The sequence below is a fragment of the Dama dama genome, chromosome 6, assembly GCF_033118175.1.
Source record: "Dama dama isolate Ldn47 chromosome 6, ASM3311817v1, whole genome shotgun sequence".
In the NCBI taxonomy this organism is placed as follows: domain Eukaryota; kingdom Metazoa; phylum Chordata; class Mammalia; order Artiodactyla; family Cervidae; genus Dama; species Dama dama.
Window position 1 is genome coordinate 414,407 of NC_083686.1, and position 19,919 is coordinate 434,325.

Genomic DNA, 19,919 nt, shown 5'->3' on the forward strand with positions numbered 1-19,919 from the left:
AAAGGTTCAATTAAAACCACAAAAAACAGAAAAAGAATGAAAAACAAACAAAGAACAAGAAAGCAACAAGGACTAGAAAACAGACGGCTGTTGTTCAGTCGCGTCCGACTCTTTGCGACCCCATCGACTGCAGCACTCCAGGCTTCCTTGTCCATCACCAGCTCCTGAAGCTTGCTCAAACTCATGTCCATTGCATCGGTGATGCCATCCAACCATCTCATCTTCTGTCATCCCCTTCTCCTCCTGCCTTCACTCTTTCCCAACATCAGGGTCTTTTCCAAGGAGTCAGCTCTTCGCATCAAGTGGCCAAAGTATTGGAGCTTCAGCATCAGTCCTTCCAATGAATATTCAAGGTTGATTTCCTTTAGGATTGACTGGTTTGATCTCCTTGCTGTCCAAGGGACTCTTAAGAGTCTTCTCCAACACCACAGTTCAAAACCATCAATTCTTTGGCACTCAGTCTTCTTTATGGTCCAGCTCTCACATCCATACATGACTACTGGAAAAATCGCAGCTTTGACTAGATGGACCTTCGTTAGCAAAGTAACGTCTCTGCTTTTTAATGTGCTGTTTGAAACCAGCATCTTCACTTTCCTCTTTTACTCTCATCAACAGGCTCTTTAGCTCCTCTCTGCTTTACGCCATTAGGGTGGTGTCACCTGCGTATCTCAAGTTATTGATATTTCTTCTGGCAATCTTGATTCCAGCTTGTGCTTCATCCCTACTAACCCAACCCCAGGCGCTGTGGAGACACGACAGGCTCGGCTCCAGTCCCCCGCAGTGAGCTGGGACCCAGCAAAGCGAGCCATGCAGACTGTAGCGCGTATTAGTTATGTTCACATTATTCTGGGGTCTGTTATGCCCAAAAGACAGTGCCATCCCTTCAATTAAAAATATTTCATTGCTAAAAACCGCTAACTGTCGTCCAAGCCCTTCAGCGGGTCTCATAGCAACACGGAAGGCCACTCACTGATCACAGATACAACAACACATACAATAATGACGAAACATCTGAAGTGTTCCAAGAACTACCAAATGGGACGTGGAGACACAAAGTGAACAGATGCTGTTGGGAAAAGGTGCCTACAGACTCGCGGACGTGGGGCTGGCACAGACCTGCCTGTGTGAGAAATGCAGGCAAGTGAGGCTGGCCTGTGTGGCAACGTGCACACAGTGCACGCACCGGTGACAGACTGTCAGAGTGGGTCAAAACACAACCCAGCGACGCGGTCTACCAGTAGCACGGAGCTGAGCCTCTTCTGTGTTTATTCACACTTCGTTTTGCTGCTTAGTCACCAAGTCACGTCCACCTCTCTGCGACCCCATGGATGATATAGCCAGCCAGGCTCCCCTGTCCAGGGAATTCTCCAGGCAAGAGTACTAGAGTGAGTTACCATGTGCTCCTCCAGGGGATCTTCCTGACCCAGGAACCGAAGCCCCGTCTCTTTTGTCTCCTGCATTGGCAGGCGGGTTCTTTACCTCTAGTGCCACCTGGGAAGCCATGAACCTCCATGCGCTAAGTCCCTCAGTCATGACCGACTCTGTGACCATGGACTGCAGCCCGCCAGGCTCCTCTGTCCATGGGATTCTCCAGGCAAGAATACTGGAGTGGGTAGCCATTTCCCTTCTCCAGGGGATCTTCCCAACCCAGTGATCGAACCCAGGTCTCCCGCAATTGCAGGTGGGTTCTTTACCGACTGAGCCTCGCGGGAAACTTATTATAATCCTACGGATACTAGTCATGATTCACACAGTTTGAACGTATTTACTCCCAATCCACTGCCACGTTCTCTTGTTAAAGAAATGTGCTTTTTCAAGGAACAGAGAATTTTTAAGTCATTTAAATTTATTAACCACTTCTCCAAGGCTTATATGCTTTTCGTCACATTTAAGAAATCTTTCTTACTCTGGTGTTATAAAAACATCTCTTCATATTTTATCAGCTTTTCCTAAGAAATGGCTTTTCATGATCAGATCTGTTAACAGATCAGATCTACTATATCTTGCTGTTATTATACGAGATCCAATTTTTTCTTTTTTGACACATACCCATGATCTCAGCAACATACACTCGTTAATCTGTTATTTTCTTCAGACTCACAGCTCATGTTTCATACCACCCCTCCCTAAGTACGTGTCATGGATGAGTCTAAACACATCTAACAACAGATGCTTGAAAAAAATTGATATAAAATAAGGTTTGTCTCTGTTCTTCTTTTTAAAAACACTGCTGGCAATTTTGGGTAACTTACATGTGAATTTTGGGATCAGAATCTGTGGCAACATCAGGATTTTCATTTTTAAAGCAAAGAATTTGTAGATGAACTGAGGAGCAACATGACCTCTAAAATGTGAATTCCCCCAAACTTAACGACAGCCGACTTCCCCACTGCAGTCTACTGCTTCATTCGGTCTTCCTCACTGGCGGAGGGCGGGGGGGCTCCCTCTACAGGTCCAGCCTGGGCGGGTCGGTCACTCTCGCTACCGCCCACCCCCGACCCCTGCCTGCACCGTGTGGCCACCAGGAGAGGCAGCCCCTGAAGACTGGCTGTCCTGAAACAAACCATGAGGTGGGGAACACGCCACACCCTCAGAGACCACAGAGCAACGTGACAGGTTTACTCCCAACCGCACATCAAGCAGAGCTGAGTGAGGGCAGCTGAAGCCCTCGGGTGGGCAGAGGGGGTGCCCGCCTCCTGTGCGGGGGCTGAGCAGGGCTTGAGCAAAGTCCCCAAAGGAAGGTCCAGGTGCATCAGAAAGCCAAACCTGAAACCACAGAGCCATCAAAGCTACACCTCCAGTATACTGAAACATTTACAATGTGTCTTTCTTTTTCCCCCTGGCTGCACCGTGGGGTTCCCTGATCAAGGACAGAACCCAAGCCCATGGCAGTGAAAGCACAGAGTCCTGACCACAGGAAGGCCAGGGCAGGCCCGCTCTATTGACAAGCCAGGCAGGATAGGCCTCCACGGCAGAAGACGGAGGGCACAGAGGGAGTGTGGACAAACCTGTGCCTGAGCGACGCCGGCAGCAGGCGTGGAGAGTGCCGGCTACGTTCACTACGTTCACAGTCTATAGCGTACGACACAAAGTCAGCGGGAGAAACAAACACCGTCAGGAAACAGAGCAAAGGCCAGAGCAGCAGTTCACATGGACACGCGGCCAGAGGTCTGCGTCCCAGGCCGAGGCCATGAGGCTGCACACAGGACACTGAGTGCTGGGGCGGCTGGCATAGCCCGGCCACGCGCCCCGTTGCCCCTGTGAGGGACCAGGGCACCAGCACAGGGGTGGGCAGGTCAGACACACCACACTGGGAACTGAGGGCGCCTGGCGGAGCTGGCCGTCAGAACCTGGCGTGTGGGGCCTGGGACGTGTTGACCTGTGGGGCCTGCACCTAAAGCCACTGAGAAACCAACAAGAGAACACAGACATGTGCACATGTGGGGCCTGGGTCTAAAACCAACAAGAGACCACAGACGGGCAGGAGCTCAGGATCAGGACTGCGAGCCAGAGGCCACAGGGCGGGTTCACACACCCCAAGAAAGGGTCCCGCCTGCAGACCCGGAGTGGAGTGGCCCTGGAGGGGCCCTGTCACCAGGCCCTGACTGGACCCTGTGCCAGACCTGGAGAAAGCCCCTGGCAAGCTCAAGCATCGTGGCTGCTGCGCCTGTCTGACCCACAGGGCGAAGGCTGTTCCCTGCAGACCATCTGCCCACCTGGGGGTTGAGGCCCACAGGCCCAGGGTGTGCTCCCTGCAGACTTGCGAGCCGGTGGCCGCAGGGATGCCCCTCCCCCAGCCAGCGTCCAGAGCTGGGTCCCCACATCTGGTCTTGCCCTGTGTGGGGAGCGGCCTCCTTGCTTTCAGGGAGGGTCTGAGGTCCCATCCACCCCGTCCTGGCCCTGCTGTGGGGAGTGCAGTAACAGGTCACCCTCCAGGGCCATCATTGTGCCAGACCTCAGCATGGAGCCCCTAGACAAGTGCGCTCAGGCCCGTACCTTAAACCAGCTTCACAAGCACCGGGGCATCCCGGGCCGGAAGCAGTTACCCACCTGGCCCTGGCGCTCAGAGGGGCTTCCAGCAAGGCTGGCCCCACAGGCGTGCACCTCAGCCTCGTGGGGACTTGGCTCCCAGCAAGGCCGAGCAGCTTCTCTCAAGTCTGCTGACTGCCGTCAGCCTGCTGTTCCCGCCGGGTCCACCCAAGACCCCACGACGAACCCCACTGGGAGGAAGACAGGAGGATTTGAGTGCGGCCGTGGGCACCTCGTCAGCGGAAGTGCAGGGGGAGCTGCAGGCTGGGGGCAGCCACCACATGCGAGGTCACCCTCTGCCCCCGGGACGCAGCAGCACAGACAGCTGACGGGGAGGCCCCGAGCAGGGCCCTCTGCCCACCCACAGCAGGGCCCTCTGGCCTGCGACGGCCACGCCGCCTCTTGTGGACAGGACTCTGGGCAGCCAGGTACCAGACCAACAGATGTGCCTCTGACCTTCCTGCTGGCAATGAGGTGCAGCCCGGGCAGCACAAAGGGCCTCACCGCGCAGGGGCGAGCAGGCACCCTGCCCGGCCAAAGCCCGTGCTGGGTGGACACCAAGCTCCTCTCATCCCACACGATCACGTCAGAGGCAAAGCACTGGGGCGCCACCAAGTCCACCTACACAACACACATGCGTGCACGCACACGCCAACTCACACTCATGCACGAGCAGTGAGCCCCTGCCTGTGTCCCCAACAGCCGTGGACGTACAATAATAACCACGGCACAGAGAAGACAAGTGAGGCCTGCATGACTGTGTGGGGGCTGCATTACCCAGCGGCTCACAGCACAGACACACAGGCCGCCCCTGCCCCAATGAGGCAAGCACATGTCAGACAGAACCTGACTCCTGGTGCTCCCTGGTCAAAGCCAAGACCTCTCGGAGGACAGCACAAGCAGGCTGTGTGCGTGGCTGCCGTCTCCGTGGACAGGGCCACCCTCAGGAGAGACACGGCCCAGACCCAGTGTGTATGGTCTCCAGCACATGCCCTCCAGCGCGAGGGCAGGAATGTGGTGACGCCTGAGCTCGCATGGGGGGGCCAGGCTGATGCTGAGCATGCACGCTCACTCGGCCGTAAGTGCGGGTTCTGCACGTCTGGATGCAGGTCCGCACCCAAGGCTTTAAAAATCACACAGCAGAGAAACCATGTGCCCGTGCATCCTTAACTCACTTAGCAACGGACTGGATGACCTTGGAGGAGGTGTCCTTGATGTTGGTGAAGAGGCGCTCGGTGCCCCCACGCAGAATGTCCAGGAACCCGCCATAAGGCTGCTCGTACTCAGCGACCACCAGACCTGCAGGCAGAGACAGACGTGTCCAGAAGCCCGGGCGCCGCAGCAGGCACGTCCCTCAGCCTGGGCCGGCATCCTCCACCTGTGTTCCATGCCCCGGCGCGAGAATGAACTGGGTAGAAATAACCCAGGGCCTGGCTACACCCGCAGGCCAGAGCCTTTGGGCGCGTGAGGCTCTTCCCATGTCCCAGACATTCACCCAACTCACTCCCAGCGCCTGCTGGACACCAGCAGGGACCCTGCCTCTGACAAACACATGTTGGAGCCCAGCGGGGGTGACCAGGCTGGTACGCAAGGTACGAACACGCCCACAGACGCAGGCTGCAGATGCGTGGGGAGGAGAGGGGAGAGGAGGGGGCAGGAGCAGGGCCGCGTGCGGCACAGGAAGGCCACAGCGGCCCCCCGCTCTGCTGGTCTGCAGGGCAACAGGCCCCCAGCGGCCGCCCTGACGAGGTCGGAGCAGCGGCCCACAAAGGCCCCGAGACCAGGGTCCAGGGCACGACTACACTGCGGTTGTGAGTGCACAAGTCCAGGTGAGGACGGAAAGGAGGCTCCACACGCACCCGTGAGGGGCAGCCGGTGGCCTCTGGATCCAGGGGCAATGCGTGTGTGACACCTACGCCAGCCCTCTGCCAGGCACCCCGTACGCACGTGGCGTGTCTGTCCAGGCACCTCGAAGTGGCCCCCCACACTGTGCCCCAAGGAGGCAGCTGAGCCAGAGCCACTCTGGTGGACAAGGAGCCAGGACACGGGCCGGCCAGCTGCCAGCATCAGCCCTGGAGGCGACAAGTTGCAGCATGATCCTGACAGTGAGGTAGGGATGGCCCTGGAGACACAGGGCAGACGTGTGTCTGGAACCTTCCGGGGCAGCCACACTGAGGGCTGGCTGCCCCGGCCCCCAGAACCCCCAGGCTAACTAGCAGATCAAGAGCAACCCTCTCAGCAAACACAGCCGAGCTGTGAACAAAGTCCACCGGCCCCCCGCCCCCCGCCAGATCCACCTCCCCACCCAAGCCCTCCTCACAGGGAGCAGACACGGCCCCTGTGGTCCCCACACAGCAGCTCTGCTCCCTCACGCACCTCCTCCGGGGCCACCCCCGGGGTCACCGTGGGCTGGCCTCAAGGAGCCCCCGCATCTGACCGGGCAGGGGCCACACTCGCTGGAGACCCTTGCGGCCACCCAGTCCCCCGGGGGCCCAAGACTGAGGCAGCCTACAGGCAGTCCCCCCAGAGCCCCTCGGGCGAGGCTGGGGCTCAGAGGACCCAGGCTGCCCCGATGGCAAGCAGGGCAGAAGGCAGGTACCCAGCCTCTGGCCCCCTCGCTGGTCCTGAGCCTCACCAAGGAACAGCCCTGCTGAGTCTAGGGGCGGCTCAGGAATCGTGAACTGGGGTCCCGGGGATACTCACCGCTGCCCGTGGAGCCGGGAGGGGCCGCATGCCCATAGCCTCCATTCTGCTCCAGGAGCTGGAAAGGTGCAAACTCGCGTCAGGCCAGGCAATCGGGACACGTCGCCCACCAAGTCCACCCTCCTCCACCTGGCTCGTTACAGAACCACAAAGGACCCCCCCAGGGTCCCGACGAGTCCTGGACCCCAGGGCTGATCCGTGGGGCCACCCAGGCACACAGCTCCATTCACAACACAGGCAGCAGCCGTGAACCCACCCCACCCACCAAGGCCGCAGGCCCTGTCGTTGACAGGACACAGCGCGGGACCCGTGGAGGCTCAGGCGGGATGACCGCCACGAAGCGCGGCCACGGAGCACAGCACGTGTCCCGGGGGCTGAGCCCGAGGCCGCGTCAGCTGCCGTTGTGACACAACCGCCCTGGAGACCTGAGGCTCCCCGCGACGGGTCCAGACGAACCCACTCCCTCGTGCTCTCCCAGCCGGAGCAACTGCAGCTCCGCGTCCACTCTCTACAAGCTACGTAAAAGTTCTTTGAAGTCTCTTCCAGAGCTTCTGAGCATTCTTACCTTCAGGTTAACATGACACATTAAACTCAAGAAACACTCTATTATGGCCTCTATGGTACGTGATGCACCGGAAGTGGTCAATGATAAATGGACTACTCCAAGGAGTCTTAAAAATAACACCCGCGAAATGTCAGGCACATGTGTCTTAGCTCAACTGTGTCATTCACTCAGAAATCAAACACTTTGTTTTGTTGTTTCATCAGCTTCCCGAAAACACGGAGCACCTCTTGGTGGGACTGCAGGCTCCACACCAGCTCGGAAGCTGCAGGGAACGTGCTCTGAGGCTACAGGCCCAGGACGCAGGGAACATGTTCGGAGGCCCCAGGCCACAGCGTACAGAGCCTCCGGCTCTCCCGACTCCAGCCCAGTCTCCTACCCGGTGCTTTCCTGGTCTCAAGAGTCCATCGGGGCGGGCCAGTGTGCCCACGCTGCCCCGAGGACCAGCTGACTTCTCTCCCTCGAGGCCCCGGGCAGAAAAACCCAAAAGCTGGGTGTAGGGCTGGGTTGATGTCTGACCCACAGGTCCCAGGTTCTAGAAGCACTTAGAGCAGCACGTGCTCACGAGCCCCAGCGGAAGCAGCCTGTGTCCTTCCCTCAGGCACTTCTGCCTTTCCTGTGGAGCCGTCCTCAGGGGCACACATGGGCTGGCTGCCCCTGGATCTTGGGCCCAAACGCCACCCGAGACTTGGCCCACCCGGAGGCCCAGGTTCTCTGAAAAGACCACAGGCTGACCTGCCTCAGCGGCCTTCTCCTCCTCGCCACTGGCTCTCTGAATCTCACCCACTCTGAACCTCTGAGCCCCACCCCGGGCTCTGTCTCCTGGCTCCAGGAACCCCACAGGGCGGCACACTGCCCCTCAGACGACCCCAGGGGCTCCTCCCTCCGCAAGAGCCAAGTGAAGCCAGACCACCTGACCACCTGGCTCTAAAACGACACAGCATCATCGCAAGCAGCACGTGGAAGCCCACCTCGGTGATGGGTGACTTGGGGTTCACGTTGCGGGCGGCCGCGATCTCCTGGAGCTGGTTGACCAGCTCGGTGACGGACAACCGCTCCTCCGGGTTGACCTTGAGCATGGCACCTACGGCAGAGGCAGAACTCATCCTGAGGGCGGCAGGGCTGGTGCCCCGGGCGGGCAGCACCCCTCACTCTGCAGGGCGGTGGGCCCTGGAGGCCCGTGTCTTGCTTACACTACTGCTTTTAAAAGCAAGCGGGGAAGGACAATGTGAAGAACAAGATCAGCAGAAGCTGCCACTCAAGACACGTGCTCAGGGTGGGGTGGGCTGCGCTGGGACTTACGGATGAGGCCATGGAACACGGAGTAGCGCATGTCGTCGGCGGGGATCGCGTACTTCCCATTGACGATACGAAGCTTCGCCCCGTCCTCAAACGGGTGCTGCCCGAAGCAGAGCAGGTACAGGATGCAGCCCAGGGCCTGCAGAGACAGGAAGGCCTGCCGGCTCTGCCCCGCCCGCTGGCCACGGTCTACACTCGCGGCGCGCAGACAGCAGCCAGGTCAGAGTGGCCAATAAAGCCCAACCCTCCGTTCTCTGATGAGAAAGTCCTTTCCAAACACCAAGCTCCTACCCCAGGGTGGGCTCTACCCGCCAAGGGGCCGTGCTGAGCGCCAGGGACAAGTCGGGGGCTGCCGGCCCCGCACCCCTTCCCTGCCTCCACCACAGCACCTGCCACAGGAGGACAGGAAACCAAGACTGTCCAGCACGTTGAGGGGACTGAGGCTCATGCGGGGCCCAGAGCAGGCCAAGCCCCGCCTTCCAGCTCATGCATGTGGTCCTTGGGCTGGGACGGGCTGAAGGCGTCCACTTGGAGTTGACCAGCTCACGCGTGTCCACCAGTCTCCACTCACCAGCACAAGGCTCCCCAAGCACTGGGACCGTGGGTCACGGGCCTACTGGACCTGGATGGGAGCCCTGAGGTGGGGGTTCAGGGCCCCCGAGTCCTGCTCTCAAGGCACCAGGGAGGCCACAGGGCACCTCGGATGGGCAGGAGCAGGGCTCCCTGAGCTCCAAGCCCTAATGCTGAACCAAGGGGTCAGCAGACACCCACTCAGTCAGGCCCCACGTTCAGCGTACACAGGGGCCGCCTTCCACCAACGGGACGTGTCCTAGAGGATGGGCCTGACCTCACTCTGAGACCCCGTAAGGCCTCGGGCCCAGTCACAGCTCCAGCATCACCAGGTCAGCGCACAACTGCAAGGCCATCCGGAAGGCCCAACGCTGGCCACGCAGACTGTGGCTCTGTGAACCCTAGCCTTCGAAGGGGCTCAGACCAGACAAGCTCAGGTCCAGGCATGCAGGAACAGCCCGTCTCGGGCTGGGGCTGGGCAACACTGGCCTCCACCCCTCAGCGCCCCACCGTCAGCGCCTGTCCACTAACAGCGTCACCAGGGCTGCAGAAAAGGATAAAGAACCACCGGAGGAGAGGAAGAACCAAGGAAGAGAATGGGGAGATGAGGGCCAGGTGGCCGCAGCCTCACCCAGGGCCCCGAGGGGCCAGTCCGGCTGCCCAGGACCAGGGGCCAGCCGCCTTACCCAGATGTCCTGCTTCTCGCCGATCGGGAAGTTCGAGTACAAGTCCACGATTTCTGGCGTCCTGTACATGGGCGTCGTGTTCCTCGTGATCTGAAGAGAGGAGAATGTGTCAGAGGAAAAGGCACAAGCCCGTTACAGCTGCTGTGGCAATCCCGGGCGGCGGGGCCTGGCACTGGTCAGGAGGCCTGGCCAGGGTGGTCACACAAGGCCCTGCACGGGGGCCCCTGAAGCGGGCTGGGCACATGGGGCCAGCACCATGGATGCAAAGAATCGGCAGCCACCACAGCGGCACCCAGGAGTCCTCGTGAACCACCAACAGCGGAGGAGGGTGCGTGGCGGGCGGGGGTCACGAGGCTGCGGGACCCGCTCCAGGTGCTGTGACCAGGCCCCAGGCAGGACCCATCTGCAGCCCCGAGGCGCGGGTGCCCCCCAGTGAGCACGGTCTCCAGGGAGAGTGTGGCGCAGCGGCGGAGATGGACGCTGCCCGCGGCGGCCCTGGCTGCTGGTCTCACGCTGTGCTCTGCTGGTGCGGGTTCCAGGGCCGCATCTGCGAGCACGCGCTCCGCATGCAAGGGCACAGTGTGAGTGTGCAGACGGCTGCCCCAGCAGGGGCTGTCTGTGCCCACTCAGCGCCACCTGCTGCTACAGGGGCCTGAACTCGCCCACCCGTCTCCCCGGGGGGCTCCTGTGGTTACCTGCCGAACCACCCTGAAGGCAGGTTTCTACATGATGCTTTAAAGTGCCACGTTTAAAACGGGACCGCACGCTCAAAAACGGTTACGGCGGGAAATTTTACATTGCATACTTTGCCACATCAAGAAAAAAGCAAGGGAAGAGCCAGCCAGAGCAGGCACGGTCGGCAGTGGTGTCCTGGTGGCCACACTTACCTCCTCCTCCACTAGGGCCCGGCGCTGGGCGCTCCAGCTATAGTCTGGGTAGTGCGAGATGGTTGTGGCACTACCGAAGTCGCACAGCTTGATGGTCCCCTGGTTACTAAGCAGCAAGTTTTCAACCTGCAAGTTCCAGGCAACAGTCTGTGAGGCCGGGCTACAGGCTGCACTGTGGACAGCAGGGGGCCGGGCAGGCAGGGGCCCAAAGGGCAGACCGGCCAGGGAGTCTTCTGGGCAAAGGGGACACTCCTTTCAGACCAAAATCGGTGTGTGTACCTTAAAATGGGACAGTCACATAAACAAACGGAAGGTAAAATCCACCACAAATCAAAGATAAGCTAATAACATAAGATATATACAATATACATAGAATATATACAATAAAAACCTTTAGAAAACTTAAAAGGTGAGAAAAAATTAACATACCATTTAAAAGTCACCAAACACATTAATAACTGAAGAAGAAACCTAACAAAAGATACACGGAAGACCTCTTATTCAGAAACTGTGAATAAATGAGACCTTAAATCTGCATCAAACAGGGACCTGGACTCTCCTCTGAACAGCGGGGCACAGACCCGCCCGCAGCTCGGGAGCCGGGCCCCGCCGCCCGGGAGCTGGGCCCCACGACCAGCCCACTCGCCCCACCGCCCGGGAGCTGGGCCCCACAGCCAGCCCACTCGCCCCACCGCCCAGGAGCCGGGCCCCACGGCCAGCCCACTCGCCCCAGGGAGCCGGGCCCCACGGCCAGCCCACTCGCCCTACTGCCCGGGAGCCGGGCCCCGTGGCCAGCCCACTCGCCCCAGGGAGCTCTACTCCTCCAGTGGCTGCAAAGAGTCAGGAGACCAGGACTCCATGACCTAGGTTGGGAGCACCTTTACCAACCCAGCAGCCAGGACGTCTCCAGCCTGTCAGCCCCTCTCTTGGAGGGGGTCACGGCCACTCTAACCAGAAGCCGACACTCTGAGCCAAGCAATCACAGGCCACCCTCACTTCCCTGAGCTTCTCACAGAGGCAGGTCTGTGCCAGCCCCACGCCCACAAGTCTGTAGGCGCCTTTTCCCAACAGCATCTGCTCACTTTGTGTCTGACTCCGTGTCCCATTCGATAATTCTTGAAACACTTCAGACATTCCGTCATTATCGTATGTGTTGTTGAATCTGTGATCAGTGGCCTTCAATGTTACCGTGAGACCCACTGAAGGGCTCCGATGATGGTTGTGTTTTTTAGCAATCAAGTATTTTTAACTGAAGGGATGGACATTGTCTTTTGGGCATAACGTGCTGCACGTTAACAGACCCCAGAGCAGTGTGAACGTGACTAGGAGGTGCTGGGAGCCAGGGCGCCCACGCGGCTCGCTTTGCTGGATCCCGGCTCGGGCAGAGACACCGAGAGCTGACAAGAGCCGCACAGCCCGGGGGCCTGCTCTGATCCGCAGGCCAGGGAGCAGCAAGGCCGGGCGCCGAAGACCCCTCACAAGGAGCCAAGACAACTCACGCCAAACACAAGAGATGCCCAAGGGAGTGAGAAAGCAGCCCCAGGAGCGCGGTCTGCCCTGCCAGCGCTGACACAGGGCTGCCCCACAGGACACCGGGTCCCCACGGACAGGGTGAGGCAGGCAAACCCCGCACCAGGAGGAAAGGCCAGGGGCAACAGGAAACCCACACTGAGGAGGACGTGCATCCGGGCCCGACACTCGCATCTGGGGACCCCGGGCCCTTCCTGCCCCTCCGCAGAGCGCCACGCCAAGACCCCTGGGGACAGACCGCAGGGAGCGGGTGAGAGGCTCCCGCCCAGCGCCAGCAGCCAGGACTCAGCACGCGGGTGCTGGGCGGTGCCCCCAGGCCGCGCCGTCACCCTTCAGGCTTTTCACCTTCCTGAGCCAGAGAGGAGCCCACCACCTCCCGAGGACGGTGCTGTTCCCAAGGTTCAAGATGACCCACGGGGAAACGGGAAAGCTGGCCACAGATGGACATTCCAGAAGCAAAGGGAGGTTCCTGGCAGGAAGGGGCATATCTGGGGTCTGCTTTTAGCAAGTCAGACTGGGGAGGGTAGAGGGGGCCTGCCGCCATCCTGAGCCGCTGTGAGAGTTGGGGCCCTGGCTTCGTGGATGCCAGATTATTGTTAAGATGAAGCCACAGAGCACAGACATCTGTAGCATGTTCCACTTAAAAAACACTGTTGTAAGAATGTACAAAAACCAACCAACAGACAACAGAAAAAAGGCAAAAGACACCCAGTTAACTGAACAGTAAGAACTCTGATGACTAAAAACACAGCAGAAACACACATCATTAAACAAGAAAACACAAAGTCGTGACCACGAAGCCCCCTCCCCCACCACTGGTGGCCCCAGGAGGAAGGGCAGCCTCCCGTGTGCGCCAGGGGAACACGCAGCCCCGTGGGGAAGCGCTCCTGCCCAGCGCCCAGCAGCAGGCGGGCAGGCCTCCTGCCCAGAGCAGACCAGGGGACGTTACCTCCTCTCGGCTCCACGCAGGGGTCCGTGCCCACGACCGTCCACACCCTCACCCGTGGGTGAGAGCCCCCAGCTGGGGACAGGGACAGAGGCAGCCTGAGCGCAGGGGGGCTGCCGGGCAGCGGGGCACCGGCCCCCACACGTGGCGAGCACGGCAGACAGAGCGGGCGGGGGCCGTACCTTGAGGTCCCTGTGGATGATGGGCGGCTTCTGTCTGTGCATGTGCTGCACCGCCCTGCACGTCTGGTAGAAAATCTTCAGGACAGTGTCACACGAGAGCGGACCTTTAGATTCGACTTTTTTTAAAAATTCCACCAGCTGCCCTAAAAGAGAATCAAACTCACATCACCAGGGAACTGTCGAAGCTGGTGCCCAGGCCTGCTGCCCTCCTGCACCCGCCGTGGTGCTGCCCTCCCTGCCCTCCGGCCAGCACCCAGTCAGGGTTACAGAGAAGCCTGCCCGCAGTGGCAGAGGCCTCTGACCACAGAGCCTTCGTGACGCAGCAGCCACAAGGACCACGACCCAGAACGTGCACGTCCTGGCAGACACCTCTGGGGAAATGACCGCTGAGCTTCCTCAGTCAACAGCGGTCCTCGCCTGCTCGCCTGAGATCTCAGTGGACACGCCCTCCCCCTCTGGGCCCCACCCCAGGCTGCACCCCGAGGGGTCCCCGCCTCAAGGTGCTCCTTCCCGTCTCTGTGGCGCAGGGACCTCCGTCCTGCTGAACTGGCTGGAGCCCGGGGCCACTGGCCCTCTGCACAGGGGCTCCCTCCGCAACCGTGTGCTGTCTTTGCTGGGCCAGCTTCCCAGGACCCACGACTCACCTGCCTTGGGCCCCCGACCCTGTTCTTGCCCTAGACATCCCAAAGCCTCTTCCAAGAGTCCTGCCTACACACTCCTGTCCAGGGCCCCGGGGTGCCACCACTCCCAGAGGTGAGCTCCGCACGTTATGGGACCCCTGGCCCCACTCGACGTGGAACAAAGAGCAGCACCACACAGCCGCAAGGCCCCCATGAGCCCAGCCCCACCCCAGGAAGCCTCCCGGGGGTGCACATGAACGTGCAGGGCGTGGGTGCAGCAGGCTTGCAGGCAGGAGCCTGCCTCATAAGCTCACACACGATGCTGGCTTCAGTGAGTAGGCACTGCTTTCTTGCAGGTGAAGGACAGTGATGCCAACCACCAGCCACGTGGAGAGCCCCAACCTGAGCTGAGTACCCACGGTGCGCGCCCAGGAGAGGCGCCCGCGAGCACGGCCAGCGCCGCACAGGACCCCAAACGCCAGTCCCCACGGGAGCCCAGGTGCCCACGCTGCTGGGACAAGAGCACCACACACCCCGGGTCCTGTCTTCACCTGGGATGGGGTCCCGGTCCCCTCCACTCAGGGTGGGGATCCTGTACTCCTGGCTGTGGTCCCCAAGACTCCCCCAACCAGCAACCACCGCACCCCATTTCTGCTCTTCTTCACAGAAAGACTCCCACACTCACGGCCCCCGTCCTCTTCCTGGGACACTCCTCTGGGGGCTGTGACCCTTCGGGGAGCTTTCCTCCCTCCTTCGGGGGAGCCCCCTGCCTCAGTCTCCCGCGCTCTCCCCTGGCTTCACGGCAGCCCCACGCACAGCCAGTGACGGATGGACAAGCAGGGCGTCTGGGGGCTCCTGCCCTAGCTCCAGGCCCTCTGGCCAGTCCTCCACGCCTGCCGGGCCTCAGAAGTCCTGCCCAACTCCAAGAGCTGTCTTGCCCACACGGGTCCAGCACAGGGCAGAGGTTCAGTTGTGGGATGAGGAGCCCAACCCTCCAGGCGGGGACCCTGCTTCTGCCGCTGACAGAAGCCTCACCTCTCCTGGGGAGCCTGGCACCACTGCCCGCCCACTCGCCCGCTCTGCCCCAAGAAGTTCTGAGAAAGCACCGGCTCCCCACTGCTGTCAGGAGACACAAGTCTTCCTCTCAGAACATAGCAAGTGCGACCACCTTGAGCTGGTGAGGTTGCAGGCCCACCTCCGCGGCCCTGCCCACCCCGGCCCCACCGGGCCACTTCCAGCCACTTCCCAACCACGGCTGCTTCCTGCTGCCTGATGGCCCCGACAGCGCAGCCGCCCCTCCGCAGCCCCAGTTCTGCTCTCAGCCCGGCAGGGGGGGTGAGGGGGTGGAGCAGCCACTCAGAGAGCTCCCACCAGACAGGAAGCCACTCTCCCTGACGACCACGCGTCTCTAGAGAGGAGACCCCAGGAGCCGTCCCGCCTGCTGGGTGGTCCCGAGCCGCAGGCACCTCACCTCTGCAGAGCTCCATGAGCAGCAGGAACTCCGCCTGCCCAGTGTCCGACTCCTCTTTTCCTATCGATGCTGCAGAACAAAACTGGACAATATTTGGGTGGCCTGAAAGTTTTTTCTGCAGGTGTCTCGTTAAAGGAGAATGCGTAAGTCTGCATGTTTAAAAACAAATATATACATAATATTAAGACACTGAAGTCAGAACACTGACTCCAACTAAGGACAATCTGAGTGCATAACCACAAAAACAGCATGGGGAGCAGGTGGAAGGCAGCCAGGAGGACAGGAAGACATTGGACACAAGGGAAAGGGAAGGTGCTGAAGAACCCCCACCCCCGCCCCCGCCACCGGCCACGCACCTGGCCAGGGGCTGGGTGGGGTAGCAGGTAGAGGGTGTGGTGCAGGTGAGGCTGAAAGAGGCCACAGGAAGCCCAACACGGCGAGGACCCGAGGGCCCGGAGGCTGGCAGGCTCACAGTGGACAGAGCTTCGAGATGGAGGACAGATCCTGACAGCAAAGGGCGAGACCCCAGTTCCAGGGAAACGCGCGTGGGAGTGGAGAGCCAAGCCAAACAAGCCTGCAGATCAGGCTCCATGCACGGACGCCCAGGGCCCCTGCCCTCTGGGAAGGGTGAAGGCACCGGGGGCTGCTCAGAGGGCTTGGAGCCCACGGGAGCCAGGGATGGCGAAGAGCTGAGGGCAGAACTACTGGCCAGGAGCCAGGCACCACATCAGGTCACTGGGCAAGCAGCAGGGCGGAGGCAGGGAGCTGCCCACCCCCAGTTTGAGACCTCTTGGCAGGAATGACACTGTTGCTCCCAAGGCTATAAATCTCTTACCATTACTCTGAGAGTAAAGAACAAGGAAGAAAACTCCTTCCTACTAGACACGGGCTACGGGCAAGTCCAATGAAGCAAACAGAGAGGGTGTCCCCGAGCAGCCGGCAGCCGAGGGCAGCCACAGCCGGCCGCAGGCCTCCCCACGGGGCCATGCTCGTGCTCAGCCCTGGAAAAGGATACCATGAAACACACTTCCTGAATGATGGCTCTGTTCTTCTCCTCTTCATTGGACAGCAATCTCTGTAGCGGGAAATAACGGATGAGGAAAGATTAAGGGCCTTATCTGTCTGCTCTCACCGAGCACACACAGTGCATCTGAGGGTTGTCCCCGCCTGACTGTGTGTTAACATCTGACCCACAGAGAAACCTGACAGGTTAAAGGACCTCAGAAATGGTCCTCTGTGATCCAAGAACATAAGACAAACTAAAAACAGGAGGTTTCTCACCCAACTGGCTGGAGGAAAATGAGAGATGCAGGTCTACTTCTGGACCCGAGAGTCCAAGTGCACGCCCCCAGCCCAGCCAAACCCCATGACGGTCACTGCCCCTGAGGCTAAGCAGGCCCCCTGAGAGTCTCAGGACAGACCACAAAGTGCACCCAGCACCCCACCCGAGAGCCCGGCTCACAGACACACTGTGCACGCGTCACTTTACACGAGTGGCTTTCAAATGCCTGGTGTTCCTGGAACCCTTACTTTGGCAGCTCTGACTCCCCTCCCCTGGCCGCCCCAAAGCTGAAACCCACAGCTTTCAAGTCCTCTAAGACTGCAGAAGAAACAAGTGTAACAAATAGACACAGACTGTAAGAAAGAAACATAAACTAAAGGGGCGGGGATAAACTTCTGGAAACTGTCACTTAGAAATTTATTTCCTTTAAAACACAGGAAAACCCACAAAAGCTCATCCCCTTTATTACCTTCAATGCATACTCTCTGCCACTTCCCAGATCTTGAGCTTCATACACAAATGCAAACCCTCCTGAAAATTAGAAAAATACACAGCAGTTTTATTTAACATTTAGCTGTAAAAATACCTTGACTGACAAAAGGTACAAACTGGACTGTGGCCAGGAGTCTGTGTTCCGCCGTGATGGTGGCCCTGGTCTGTGTGACTGCCTTCTACACACCCTGTTCACAGACAGAGACCAGGGTAGGAAAATCAACACAATTGACGCCAGTTCTCTGGAAACGAGTGACTCGTATCACACACAAATATGGAGGACAGAATTCCTCACAGATCGTTAATTCTACGTAAAACAAAATGTTAGCAAATTAAACCCAACAACTATAAAAAAGGATAATACATCACAACTAAGTAAAGTTGGTTTAATCAATGTAATTAGATTATTTTTAGTTTGACTTCTTAGTCTTCCCTAGCTTCCTACAGTGGAAAATTTCACCATGAAATTTAAAACTCTCAGCAAATGGGAACAGAAGGACAGTTGCTCAGCCTGATGACGGCGTCTCTGGAAGGCCCTCCGCCAACACCACACTCGGGGTGGGGGCCTGACGCTTCCCTCTACGACCAGGGCCGGGCAGGCCTCAGGCCTGTTCTCACCACTGCCATTCAGTATCACGCTAGAGGCGCAGCCAGTGCAATCAGGCAAGAAAGGAAATAAAAGGCATCCAGACTGAAAAAAGACAACAAACAACATGACTGTCTATGTAGACAAGGTGACACCTACTCCTTCAAGTTACTGTCAATAATGAATGAGTTTAGGAAGGTTGTGTGATGTAACAGCAACATACAAAAATCAACCATTTTGACTAACCCTACATTAGGCAAACAGTATGATCCATAAATGAAAAATATGATAAATGGACTTCATTAAAGACCGTTTTTGCTGGTTTTTGGAAACACTGTTGAGAGCTTGAAAAGACAAGTCCCTAACTGGACTTTGCAAATCACACATCTGGCAAAGGACCTCTATCCAGAAAATATACATAAAATCCAAAGTTCAGTTCAACAACATTTTAAGGGGCAAAATATACGAAAAGACACTCAACCAAGACAAATAGCTGGCAAGTAACCACATGAAAAAATGTCATTACCCACCAGGGACATGCACATTTAAACCACAAGGACACTACTGTATGCCTGTTAGAGCGTCTAAACATTTTAAAGCCGACCTACCAATTATTGATTGAGGTGTGGAGCAACTGCACACTTGTTTACAATGCCCACAGGAATTCAGAATGGTGTCATCATTTTGGAAGACAGTTTGGAGAGTTCTTCAAAAGCTAAACACACATCAACTCTACAGCTCTGCCATCACATTATGAGTATTTACCCAGGAAAAAGAAATGCACACGTCCTCACAAAGACTCGTACACGCATGTTCATAGCAGCCCCAGCAGGAACAACCCGTGTCCATCAATGGTGAGTGGATGGAGCGGCCACCCTCGAGTGACCAGATGCACTGCTGCTGATATGCAGCAGCAGGACTGCGAGCAGCCATGCTGAGGAGCGGTAGTCAGGAAAAGAGTGTGCACACGTGACCTCATTCACAGGACACCCGAGAAAACAGAGTAATCACAATAACAAAAAGCAGATGAGCCATGGCTTGGGGGGTGTGGAGGAACACCGTGGAGGCGATGGGTTTGTTCACCACCTTCACAGTGACAGCTGTGTAGATATACATGCACACACGCACGCACACATTAACACACACATACAACATACTTACAGTGTTTTGACATACATGCAGAGCTACTCTGTCACTTTTATCTCAACATAGCTGTTAAAAAATCAAATAGGTCCATATAAAAAATAGATTAAAGGAAATAAATGAAAATCCAGAAAACAGAAAAGGAAAAACAGATAGCTTCACTGGCGAATTCTATCAAACATTTAAGTGAAGAAAGTACAACAACCTCACACGAAATCTGTGCCAAGAGAGAATAGTTCCCAGAGTCTTTTTTGAGGCAGAGAAAACAATAAGCATACAATTACAGATCAAAAGCACTCATTAACACAGAAATCAAAAACCATCAGAAAACACTAGGAGTGATTCTGGCAATACGCGGGAAGGACAGTGCATTACGACCACCCAGGAGTGCACACTGTAAAAGGGGGGGCAGGTCACCTGACAGACGCCAAGAAGGTTTCTGCCCACGCGCAGAACCCAGTCGTGACCCTTCAAAACAGTAAAACTTTTAAAAATGTTCAGCAAACTAGGAATTGAAGCAGAAACTTCTTCAATCTAAGAATGGCAACCACGAAAAACTAACCGCTAACACAAGACTTAAAGGTCCTCTCTAAGATCAAGAACAAAGCAAGGATTTCTGCTGCTCTCAGAGCCACAATACAACATTTTATCGGTGAGCCTAACAGGGCAAGAAAGCTAGAAAAATAAAGAATGGAGGACCTAAGACTGCTTTTACTTGCAGATGATAAGACAATGAAGCAAACACTCCTAAGGACTCCACCAAAAACGTCCAGGACAGAAGGGCAACCTCAGCAGGGCTACCAGATCCGTGGGACCATCCTCAGGCCTCCGCTGCAGCCAGACCGATACCACCGCACCTGCTCAGACATCAAGCCCACTGCTGCCCGGGGCCACCCCCCTGGCCACAGACCCGCAGGGCCTGGCCCGACTC

The 19,919-nt window shown here is 57.8% G+C and overlaps 1 protein-coding gene across 3 annotated transcripts in view; it reads right to left on the minus strand.

The window, feature by feature from the left end:
- Nucleotides 1–19,919, minus strand: part of GAK (cyclin G associated kinase) — a 48,322-nt gene that overhangs the window by 20,116 nt on the left and 8,287 nt on the right. For 2 of the 3 annotated variants that reach the window (XM_061145316.1, XM_061145317.1), the window contains exons 2-11: nt 17,237–17,298; nt 16,501–16,560; nt 15,486–15,600; nt 13,395–13,537; nt 10,737–10,862; nt 9,850–9,939; nt 8,597–8,732; nt 8,266–8,378; nt 6,733–6,790; nt 5,205–5,328 (exon numbers count right to left, since the gene is read on the minus strand). In XM_061145316.1, coding sequence (XP_061001299.1) covers nt 5,205–5,328; nt 6,733–6,790; nt 8,266–8,378; nt 8,597–8,732; nt 9,850–9,939; nt 10,737–10,862; nt 13,395–13,537; nt 15,486–15,600; nt 16,501–16,560; nt 17,237–17,298 — 1,027 coding nt within the window. Of the gene's footprint in view, nt 1–5,204; nt 5,329–6,732; nt 6,791–8,265; nt 8,379–8,596; nt 8,733–9,849; nt 9,940–10,736; nt 10,863–13,394; nt 13,538–15,485; nt 15,635–15,841; nt 16,093–16,500; nt 16,561–17,236; nt 17,299–19,919 lie in introns of those variants that run through there. The other variant, XM_061145315.1, reaches the window with a different exon arrangement.